This window comes from Bos indicus x Bos taurus, chromosome 13 (assembly GCF_003369695.1).
Source record: "Bos indicus x Bos taurus breed Angus x Brahman F1 hybrid chromosome 13, Bos_hybrid_MaternalHap_v2.0, whole genome shotgun sequence".
In the NCBI taxonomy this organism is placed as follows: domain Eukaryota; kingdom Metazoa; phylum Chordata; class Mammalia; order Artiodactyla; family Bovidae; genus Bos; species Bos indicus x Bos taurus.
This window is the reverse complement of record NC_040088.1, coordinates 19,536,882-19,547,806: the sequence shown is the minus strand read 5'-3', so window position 1 is coordinate 19,547,806 and position 10,925 is coordinate 19,536,882. Positions and strand designations below refer to the sequence as shown.

General features: G+C 49.7%; 2 protein-coding genes across 4 annotated transcripts in view; one reads left to right on the top strand and one right to left on the bottom strand.

The window, feature by feature from the left end:
• The first annotated feature begins 2,479 nt into the window (after window positions 1-2,479).
• Window positions 2,480-4,257, top strand: MAP1LC3A (microtubule associated protein 1 light chain 3 alpha). 2 transcript variants are annotated; one of them, XM_027558755.1, is made up of 5 exons: window positions 2,480-2,782; window positions 3,093-3,148; window positions 3,233-3,339; window positions 3,644-3,813; window positions 4,091-4,257. In XM_027558755.1, the coding sequence occupies exons 1-4, from the start codon at window positions 2,743-2,745 to the stop codon at window positions 3,804-3,806; spliced, it is 366 nt and encodes a 121-aa protein (XP_027414556.1). In that variant the 5' UTR covers window positions 2,480-2,742; the 3' UTR covers window positions 3,807-3,813; window positions 4,091-4,257. The 2 variants fall into 2 exon arrangements, with proteins under 2 accessions (XP_027414556.1, XP_027414554.1); XM_027558753.1 differs by having other exon boundaries at window positions 3,644-4,257.
• Window positions 4,258-4,461: 204 nt separating this feature from the next.
• The window catches only part of PIGU (phosphatidylinositol glycan anchor biosynthesis class U), a 90,727-nt gene continuing 84,263 nt past the window's right edge, over window positions 4,462-10,925 (bottom strand). For both annotated transcript variants that reach the window (XM_027558751.1, XM_027558752.1), the window contains one exon: window positions 4,462-4,892. In XM_027558751.1, the coding sequence (XP_027414552.1) occupies window positions 4,779-4,892 (114 nt within the window). In that variant the 3' untranslated portion in view covers window positions 4,462-4,778. The remainder of the gene's footprint in view (window positions 4,893-10,925) is intronic.

Sequence of the window (10,925 nt, the reverse complement as noted above, 5' to 3'; positions counted from 1 at the left end):
CGTTAAGTATAATATTTGACACAAGTTTGAGTTTTTTTATTTTTATGTTGGGAGAACTAGAAAACCATCTGGACTCATTTTTTGTATATGGCTACTTGGTTGTCTACTTCTTTTTAAATTGGTATTGGCAAACTATCTTTTTTCTAGAAAACTGTCCATTTATTCTAATTTTTTAATGTATTGGTATAAAGTTTATAATCTTATTTTGTCATTTTTGCTGTTATATCCCTTTTGTACATTTTGTTAGTTGCTCAGTCGTGTCCGACTCTTTTTGACCTCATGGTCTGTCCATGGAATTCTCCAGGCAAGAATACTGGAGTGGGTTGCCATTCCCTTCTCCAGGGGATCATCCCAACCCAGGGATCGAACCTGGGTTTCCTGCATCGCAGGCAGATTCTTTACCGTCTGAACTACTGGGAAGCCCTTTTGCACATTATTTTATTGGTCTTTTGAAGGATCCAGCTTTGTTTTGTGGCCCATATTAGTGTTTCTGTTTTCTATTTCTTCAATTTCTGCTCTTCATTATCTTCCACTTTCTTTGGGTTTACACTTACTGCATTCTAAAATTCTTTGACACTCTGCTCATAAATTTTCCATATTTCTTTTTACCTAATATCACTAATAAAGATCTTTTAAATTCTGCTTTAGTTCCCCATACCCTCAACCTGGAGTTTTTATATGCATTCTCATTTTTATTTTGACCCAAGTAATTTTCATTTCCATATGATTTCATCTTTAAGAGTTTTCTATAAGTGTTTTAAATATCTGTGAAGACCTAGAGTTTACTCTGCTCTTGTTTGTGGTCAGAGAACATGGTCTGTATAAAATTGATTATTTGATATCTATTGAGATTTGTCTTGGGGCCTAGTAATCAGGTCATTTTTTAAGATAAATGATTCCTGTGTGCCTGAAAGTAATATATTGGGTTCAAGTTTCTACCAGAATTATTAATAGTATTAAAATCTTCTGTATCCTTCTTCGACTGGTCTATCAGTTACTGAACAAGGTCTTAAATCGCCCACTGTGATGAAGGATATGGCCATATCTCCTTGTATCCTGTCACTTTTGCTTCGTATTCTTTCAGCCTTTTTTTTTTAACCTCTAACACACGTTTGGAATTGTTCTATCTCCTTAGAAAATTATTCTTTCCATCATTATGTGTTGACCCTCTTCATCACTAATAATGTCTTTAGTCTTAAGACTATACTTTCAGGGATCATTTCTATATTTCGTTACTTTCTATTTTAGTGTTTGGAAATACTATTTACCTTCTGAAGTGTTTGGAAATACATACTTGACTTTACAAAGCCAGGTAATTACTAATTATCTTTATCCTCCTCTTCTCAAATAAATGAAGCTTCTCAGAACACTTAAATTCTGACCACCCTCTTCAGTCCTACCTGTGATCATGTCCTGCTCCTTGCTCTGCTCTCCACAAACTGTCACCATTCATGTTCTATGGCAAGTGCTTGTTCAGATAGACTTCCATGCTTATCAGTTTAGTTACTTGCCATTTTTCTAATTTCTTCCCTTTAGAGTTCTGCAAATTCACTACAAAGTATTTAAAGTGAAGTCGCTCAGTCGTGTCCGACTCTTTGCGACCCCATGGACTGTAGCCTACCAGGCTCCTCTGTCCATGGGATTTTCCAGGCAACAGTACTGGAATGGATTGCCATTTCCTTCTCCAGCGGATCTTCCTGACCCAGGGATGGAACAAAGTGTTTAGATGAGATTTATTTTTATTTATTCTGTTCTGGATTTTAGGTGAGGCTCCTCATCTTTAATCAATTTTGGAAGTTGTTCAGGAATTGCCTCTCGCACATTCTCTTCTCTCCTGGAATGCTGACTGGACCCGAGTTCTCACTTTACCATTCCTGTCCCTTCCTCTTTTATATGTTCCATCTGGCTTGTTTTCTCCTCATTGCTTCTGCTCTTCCATCCAGTTCAGTGATTTTCTCTTCTGCTGTATCTAATAGGCTTTCTTGCCTCATCCTTTGAGAACTTGACTTTAATAGCGCTGTTTTTCAATTCTAGAAATTCCATGTAAAACTTTCAAGCTCCTTTGTAGTGTCTTGCTCCAAGTGTCTCATGTGTCAATCCCCCACCCCGACCACCTTTATCTTTCTCTAACCGAGAACGCCACAAAGCCAAGGCCGTGTGTTTTAGTGCTGTCATCCCCAGTGCCTCCTACCGTCCCAGGACGGAACAGGCTGTGAGCGCTGTCAGATGACACAGTGACGGTGGGGACAGCAGAAGGATGCTGTGCCGCAGCCCGGCCCCGCCCCTCCCGCCGATGGAGCTCCGAGTCTGCTCCCCCAACCGCGTTGGCCTCGCAGGATTTGCAGCCTCCCCTCAGACCCGGCCTTAGGGAGACGGCGCCCCTCCGCGCCCGCCCCTGCGCAGGCTGTGACGTCACAGGACTGTGACGCGCCCTGGGAGCCCCCGCCCCTTCGCGGCGCGGGGCCGGGAACACAGGCTCTCTGCGCCGTGACGTCACGGGTCCGGGCGGGTAGATTTTGCGTCGGCCCAATGGGAGCGGCGCGCCGGCCTCCCCTTTAAGGAATGTTGTGACCTGACGTCACCCGGGCGAGTTACCTCCCCGAGCCGACGCCGCCGGGCTCAGCGCGAGCCCCGGAGCCCTTGTGCGCGAGGCGCGGAGCCCCCGGAGCCCCCGGACCGCAGCCACATCCCTGCGTCGCGCGCCCCGGAGGTCCGGCCTGCGCGCCCCGCCGGGCCGGCGCGATGCCCTCAGACCGGCCTTTCAAGCAGCGGCGAAGCTTTGGTGAGGCCCAGCGGGCGATCTGCGAGCGCGGGTTGGGGTGTGGGGGTTGGGGGTGTTGGCCGACAGACCCGACTGCCGCAGGTGACGTCAGCTCCGTGACGTCAGGCTCGGGCTGGACCCCCGGGCTGGGAAGCCGGCTCGGGCCTGGGCCGGGGCCTCTGCCTCCCATCTCTGTGTTGTGCCTGGGCCGCGGGGCCCGACGGCCCTCGGGGGCGGGAGCTTCGAGGAGGCGGGGCGGGGTCGGGGCCGCCCCTCGGGTACCCGCGGGGCGGAACCTCGGCCCGGCCTCATACCCGCCCGTTGTCCGTAGCCGACCGCTGTAAAGAGGTGCAGCAGATCCGCGAGCAGCACCCCAGCAAAATCCCGGTGAGTCCCTCCGCCCCCTCCCATCCCGGCCCGACCCAGGCCCCAACTCGGGCTTACACGTCCCCCGTCCCACCCGGCTCCCAGGTGATAATCGAGCGCTACAAGGGTGAGAAGCAGCTGCCGGTCCTGGACAAGACCAAGTTCCTGGTCCCGGACCATGTCAACATGAGCGAGTTGGTCAAAATCATCCGGTGCGCGGGCAGCAGCTGTCAGAGGGGGGACTTGGGTTCTGCTGGGATCAGGCAGGGCGCTGGGTCTTGCGGTGAAGGAAGGGGTGGAGGTGGGGTATGGGACCGGGAGCTGGGTCCCTGTTCTGGGGAGGTTGGGAAAGGTCAAGGTCAAGGCTGGGGTCAGTGTCCAGTCAGAGGTAACTGCCTCTAGAAGGGCCTGGGATGGGTGTGAAATGGAGGATCAGGGTCATTTTGGGGAGGGGTTCAGGCTGCGCTCCCTAACATCCAGGCCCCTCACAGTGTGCTTGCCTCCCGCCCCCCTCAGGCGCCGCCTGCAGCTCAACCCCACTCAGGCCTTCTTCCTGCTGGTGAACCAGCACAGCATGGTGAGCGTGTCCACGCCCATCGCGGACATCTACGAGCAGGAGAAGGACGAGGATGGCTTCCTCTACATGGTCTACGCCTCCCAGGAAACCTTCGGCTTCTGAGCCAGCAGTAGGGGGGGGTTGGCTTGGGCATGGGGGGGCCCTGTCAGGCTCTGCCCAGGGAGCTCCTCACACCTGAACTGAGCTGCCTCTGCTCCTGCCCCTGGTGGGTGGGGCAGAGGTGCCACCTCCTAGCCAGGGGGTACCAACTGCACCTCCTCTGCCCCTGGGTGGATCCTGGCCCAGTCATGTTAGGGGGTTGATCTTCTGGGTGCTGGCTGGGATTGGGGAGAGTGGGGAGCAGCCCCCAGCACCCCTGCTCTGTGTGGTTTGTCTTTTTTTTTTAGGCCCCTGCCTGTCTGCCCATCTGCCCCTCCCTGACCTGAGGCGCTGCCCCTGCCTGGACCTGCCCACCCCTAAAGGACTGGCCCTGGGCTCACCTGGTCTTGATGTGGTGTATGGATCTGTGGTCACTGTCCCTCTGCAGAATAAAGATTGCTCAGGCCTGCCTGGCCCTCTGCCTCCAGCTGCTTGGGGACTGGGAAGGGCTGGGGGGTGGGGAGAGGACTGCCCCACACCATTTTTGGCTGGCCTGCACACAGACCTATGTTCTGTGGACTCAGCTCTCTCAGGAAACCCACACCTGTGTGTAGTGCCCCACAGCAGTATTATGGGTCATGCCCACCCCTTCCAAGAGTGCAGTGTGGTTCCAGGTAGATGTGTTTGTAACAAAAAACATTTATTAATTAGCCACAACCTAACAAACCCTGCTCACCTGCTTCATCCCCTTTCCTGCTTGGGAGGGAGGGCTCCTTGGTATGCAGAGCCACAAAGTGGGCGATCCAAGGGGAGATGCTCCTGGTGACTTCCCCACGGACCTTGCTACTGGCCTTGGCTCCTCACTGGTAGTCGTCACCTTGGACTCAAACCTCATCTGCCCTTGGTCTTGCCTACTGGCAACTCTGGTTAGAGGGCTTGGCCCAGCTGCTGGCCCTTTCACCCCAGAAGTCTGTGCAGCCTTGTGCCCAGCCAGGCCTACTTGAGCACAAGCATGGCCTCCGTGCCGTCCTTGGCGGTCAGGTAGAGGCCGTGTGTGAGGTAGTACTCGCGCCGCAGGAAGGCGTAGAAATAATCGGAGATGAGTAGGATCTAGGGGGAGAGAGAGGTTGTGAGAAGCTTCATGATACCTGCCCCTGAACCTTGGGTCACTGAGGGGCCAGGTAGGTGTTGGGGAGATGCTGCCCAAGGAACCCCCCCATCTCAGGGCATACACTTGAACCTGCAGGGTCTCACTGGCCCCTCAGAAGTTGCCCTACCTCCTCCACCATGGTCTTCCACCCCAAGCCCTGGCCTTAGCTCTACACTGGTGCCCTTCCATCTCACCTGGGTGCCCACTGGCCCTTTCACCCCAGCCGTGTCCCCTGTCAAACCTGCTTCTCCCATTGGGAACCTATTTCCCCCATCTTCCATCCAGGTATTCAGGCCACAGAATCAGCAGACTCGTCTCTTCCCCACACCAAGCCTCCAAGCCTATTGGTTCTGTTTCTGTCTGTCCCCACAGATATCACCCCAGACAAAGCCACTGTCATATGAACAGCAGTAGTCTCCTCTCTGGGCTTCCTTGACCTCAAACCTCCCGCCTGCCCCACCCTAGCAGCAGAGGTTGCTTTTCAAAACACAAATCTGGTCATGCTACTTTCCAGCTTAAGGCCTTGTAAAGGCGCTCCATGGCTCTTCGGGTGAAGATCAAACTCTCTGGGGCCAAGGCCTTGCACCTGGCGTGTATGCTTCAGCCTCTCCCGTGCTCCATCTCACCCAGCTCCAGCCACACTGGCTTCTTCCCTCCCAGTGCCGGATCTTTGCTGTTTCCTCTGCCTGAAATGTTCTCTTTCCCTTTCATCTCGTCAACACCTGCTTGCCCTTCAGGCTCAGAAAGGATCACTTCTTCAGGGAAGCCTCCCTCACACCCCAGATTGGGTCTTGAAACCATTCACTTCTATGGCAGCACAGACCCATCCAAATTGCAGTTCTGCCTTCATCTGTGGGACTGCCTCATGACCACAGCTCCTCCTCTGGCCTGGGCAGAGTCCAGAGTGATTCTGCCATCATGGTGTCTGTGCCTGGCTTGGTCTGTCTGTCCTCTCTCAGCCCCAGAACTGAGAGGGCCCTAGCAGCTCAGTCCACCACCTCCTCTCCCTGATGCCCTGAAGTGAACAAGGATTTGCCAAGGCCCCCAAACCCTGGACCTGCAGTCTTAACAATTCCATTCATCCTAAGCCCCCAGGACCTCTGCTGCCTGAAACAGGATGGATGTGGGGAGAGGGGCTCACCTCTGCAGACACCACCAGTTCTCACGCACTTAAAAGCTTTTCAGGCTATCCACACCAACCACCTCAACACAGATGGGGAGATGTAAGCCTGGAGCTGGAGGAGCACCTGGCTAGGGTCTAAAGGCAAGTCAGAGGTGGGCGGTGGAGCCTGGGGTCTCAGCCTCAGACCCCCCAGGCCCCTGTCCTGGAAAGCCTCCCTCACATGTGGGCAAGAAAGAGAGCACAGAGGGGTCTGGAGGAGGCCCTCGGAACCCACACCATCAATGGCCTCAGGACCACGACCTGCCATTCTGTCACCGCAGGAACTCATCTAGAAGGCTGATGGAACCCATCTTACAGACGAGGAAACTGAGGCACCAAGAGTTAGTTGGCCTAAGGCTGTACTGGGAGAGCTGGACTGGTGGTCATCACCCTGCAAGGCGATACATCTGGGGCCCAGTGTGTAAAAGGCCCAGAAGCCTGCCGCTGAGGCTGTCAGGGCAGAGGCCCTGAGGCCTTGTCCCATAACTGCCTGTGGGGCACAGTTACCACAGCAAGGGCGGTCCTCACCCCCAGCAGTTGCTTTCTCACCCAGGTCCAAGTGCCTGGGGAAGAGAACCTGGAGCTGGTGGGGACTGATCCCTGAGCCAGGTCAGATGACGGCAGGTGCAGAGTCACAGTTCATAACAAAAGAACTCCAATGTCACACATAATCAACTGGCCAAATAGGAAGTCAAAATACTAGGTTATTAGTTTGAACCATATGAAACTGCCATTTATGCAGATCAAAAATGGTTGAGTATTAACAATTTGATATGATTCAACTTAATATAAACTGGAAGAAAAGAAAGAGTAGTAATCTAGAAGTACCAGAGCAAATAACTGTAAGACCTTAAAGAGCTATTCTTTTTCCTTATAAGCCTAAACTTTGTAAATTATATATTCAAGTTATGGTGATAAAAATTAAAATCAATCAGTCAATAAATGACTGAATAAATAAATAAATGGAGAATTCTTTTTGGACCTTTCAAGAGAATTCCAAATAATATACATAGAGACTCTCCCCTTAGGAGGAGGAATTTAATTCTTGCTCACTCGCCACCCCCTGCCCCTGAGCTTAGGCTAGACTTCGTGACTCACTTCCAAAGAACAGGGAAAAGAGAAAATAGCAACTCTGCACTGGAGAAGCCTGGCAAACACTATCCTAACCAAATGATGAAGGGTAAACAGCATGAAGTGTGGCCAGTGTGTACTGCCTGAGCTTTCCAAAAACCTTAAATGTGGCCTCATGATGAGAAAAGCATCAGACAAACCCAGAGGGGACACTCTTCTGGGATACCTGGCCAGGATACCTCAAGACTGTCCGTGTCAAGGGAAATGAGGAAAGAGAGCATGAGCGGAGGACACAGGGGAGACGTGACTACTAATGCAGTGTGGTACCGGGCCTGATCCTGGGGGAAAACGAAGACATCAAGGGAAAACTGGGGAAATTCACATCAGATCTGGGGTTTGCTTCGTCGTAACAGACCAGGGTCAGTTTCTTGGTTTGGACAAACATACCACGGTACTGGGGCTTCTACCAGTGGCTCAGCAGTAAAGAACCTGCCCGCCAATGCCAGAGACATAAGAGTCATGGGTTTGATCCCTGGGTGGGGAAGATCCCCCGGAGGAGGGCATGGCAACCCACTCCAGTATTCTTGCCTAGAGAATCCCCACGGACAGAGGAGCCTGGTGGGCTCAGTGCATAGGGTTGCAAAGGGCTGGACAGGACTGAAGCAACTGAGCATGCGCACACTGTGGCACTATGTTAACATGGGAGACTAGGTGGGGGGCATATGGAAATTCTCTGCACTATAAAATTATTCCAACATTTACACATTTTAAAAATCAATGTATTATTGTTATATGCAACAACATGAATGAGCCTCAAAAATATCTTGCTGACTGAAAGAAGGCTTCAGGAAATGTACATGAAGATTTGTGTTTTACCATTAATAAAGGAAATTGAAGATGACTCGATGAAATGGAAAAATATCTCATGCTGTTGAACTGGAAGAATTAATATTGTTAAAATGGCATGCTACCCAAAACAATCTACAGATATAATGTGATCCCTTATCAAGTTACCCATGACATTTTTCACAGAACTAGAACAAATAATCCTAAAACTTATATGGAACCATGCAAGACCCAGAACTGCCAAAGCAATTTTGAGGAAAGAGAACAAAGCAGGAGGCATAACCGTCCCAGACTTCAGATAATACTACAAAAGCTACAGTAATCAAAGTGTCATGATACTATCACAAAAGAAGATATGGATCAACAGAAAAGAAAGCTGAGAAGTAAATCCACACACCTACAGTCAATTAATTTTCAACACAGGAGGTGAGAATATACAATGGGGAAAGACAACCTCTTCAGCAAGGGGTGTTGGGAAAGCTGGACAGCTGCATGAAGTCAGCAGGAAGAACACATCCTCCCACCATACACAAAAATAAACTCAAAACAGCTTCAAGACTTAAACATCAGACATGACACCATAAAACTGGAACACAGGCAACATTCTCTGACATAAATTGTGCCAATGTTTTCTTAGGTCAGTCTCCCAAGGGAATAGAAATAGAAGCAAAGACAGACAAATGGGACCTAATCAAGCTTACAGGTTTCTGTACAGCAAAGGAAACCACAAACAAAATGAAGAGACAACCTACAGAATGGGAGAAAATAGTTGCCAATGATGTGACTGACAACAGCTTAATTTCCAAAATATACAGCTTATACAGTTCAACAACAAAAAGCAACCCAACTGAAAAATGAGCAGAAGGACTAAATAGACATTTCTCCAAAGACGACATACAGATGGCCAACAGGCACATGAAAAGATGCTCAACGTCGCTATTAGAGAAAAGAAAGTCAAAACTACCCTGAGATATCACCTCACACTGGTCAGAATGGCCACCATTAAGAAGTCCACAAATAACAAACGTTCTGAAGAGGGTGTGGAGAACAGAGAACCCTCCTATACTGCTGGTGGAAACGGAAGTTGGTGCAGCCACTATGGAAAACACTATGGAGCTTCCTCAGAAAACTTAAAAACAGAGCTGCCATATGATCCAGCAGTTGTGCTCCTGGGCACATATCCAGAAATAAAAACCATAATTCAAAAACTGTACACGTCCACAGCAGCACCGTTCCCAACAGCCGAGACGTGGAAACCTAAATGCCATCGGTAGATGAACAGGTACAGAACACACACAGTCAACAGAGCGCTACTTGGCCGAAACAAAAAGAACTAAATGATGCCCGTTTGTAGCAACACGGATGGAACTAGAGGTCATTATACTAAATGAAGTAAGTCAGAAGACAAGTATCATGTATCATTTATATGTGGAATCTAAAATATGATAATATGGACTTATCTACAAAACAGAAACACACAGAGAGCAGACTTGCGCTGGCAAGAGGGTGGCGGGGAGGGGCTGGGTGGGAGTTTGCGGCCAGCAGAGGCAAACTGTTCCATACAGAATGGAATGACAAGGTTCTACTACACAGCACAGGGAGCTGCACTCGATATCCTGTGATAAGCCCAGTGGAAAAGAACATTAAGACAGACAGGGACTTCTTTGGTGGTCCAGCAGCTGAGACCTCACACTTCCATTGCAGGGGCACGGGTTCAACCCCTGGTCAGGGAACTAAGATTCCGCATGCCACAGAGCAGCCGAGAAAAAAAAATGTATATATGTATAACTGAATCACTTTGCTGTACAGCAGAAATTAACACAATATTATAAATCAACTATATGTCAATATAAAGTTTTTTTTAAAGATTTGTGTTTTTCACTGTATGTAAATTTCACATAAGAAAAATATAAGTTTTGAGCTCTGGTTAACAATACACATGCTGAAATATTTGGCAGGAAATGTACTGATGTCTGTATTTCACTTTGAATACATTACAGAAATAAGATGGATTGAGAAATGGATCATTTGTGATCACCCAAGTATAAGAAAATGGTAATGCTGAGGTCCAGGTGGTAGATATACAGGTGTTCAAGGTTAAATCTTTCAACTTTGTTTGTATGTGTGAAACTTTTCATAATAAAGCAACAGGGGAGTGTGGTGTGAGGGACAGAGTCCTGCGTGTTGGCTTGGTTTTCTGGGATCGAAGTCCTGAGTGGGTGCCCTGCCTCTGCCCCCAGGGAGAGGGCATGTCGGGGACACACTGGCCTAGAGGCTCTGCACTCTCTGAGGGAAGCCCCCAGACGTCACAGGCTGGCTGAGAAAGCCTCGTTTGACCTCAAGGCTTTCCATGTGGGCTGAGGAGAAGGGATTTCCCTGAGGCCCTGGGATTCAGCTGACATCGTACCTGCAGACCCAGCGCCCCTTTGCCCCATCTGAGCAGGGCAAGTCGGGAGAGGAGCCTGGCCAAGTCGGCGGCTGTGTGAACCTGTGTGAGCCACTGCCCCCTCCCTCCCTGTGCAGCACTGTCCACGTCCGTACAATGAATGATAACTCTAGTTTATTCCTCACAGTCGTGGCCCCCTGGTCCCTGCTCTGTCCCTCTGTGCTTCCAGAGACCTGAAGAGCAACCCATTCTTTTGGTTTTTTAAAATGTTTTAATGGCTTTAATGTGAAAACAAAAGTGAAAAATGTTTTTATGGAGTATGAAAACCTGGTTGTGGGGAGTTCCCTGGTGACCTAGCGGTGGCCTGAGTTTAACCCCTGGTCAGGAGAACTGAGATCCCACAAGCCAAGCAGCACGGCCACAAAAACCCCCAAAAACCGAGTTGCAGGATTTCCAGTTTATTACATGAAAGTGAGAATTACATGATGTAGGAACTGAATGCTTTCTAAGGTAGTTAGTGGTTAGAAC

Coding starts and splice junctions, on each gene's coding strand:
- MAP1LC3A (XM_027558755.1), top strand. CDS start 2,743: ATGCCCTCAGACCGGCCTTTCAAGCAGCGGCGAAGCTTTG. Junction 2,783..3,092: donor CAAGCAGCGGCGAAGCTTTG/GTGAGGCCCAGC, acceptor CGTTGTCCGTAG/CCGACCGCTGTAAAGAGGTG. Junction 3,340..3,643: donor GAGTTGGTCAAAATCATCCG/GTGCGCGGGCAG, acceptor CGCCCCCCTCAG/GCGCCGCCTGCAGCTCAACC.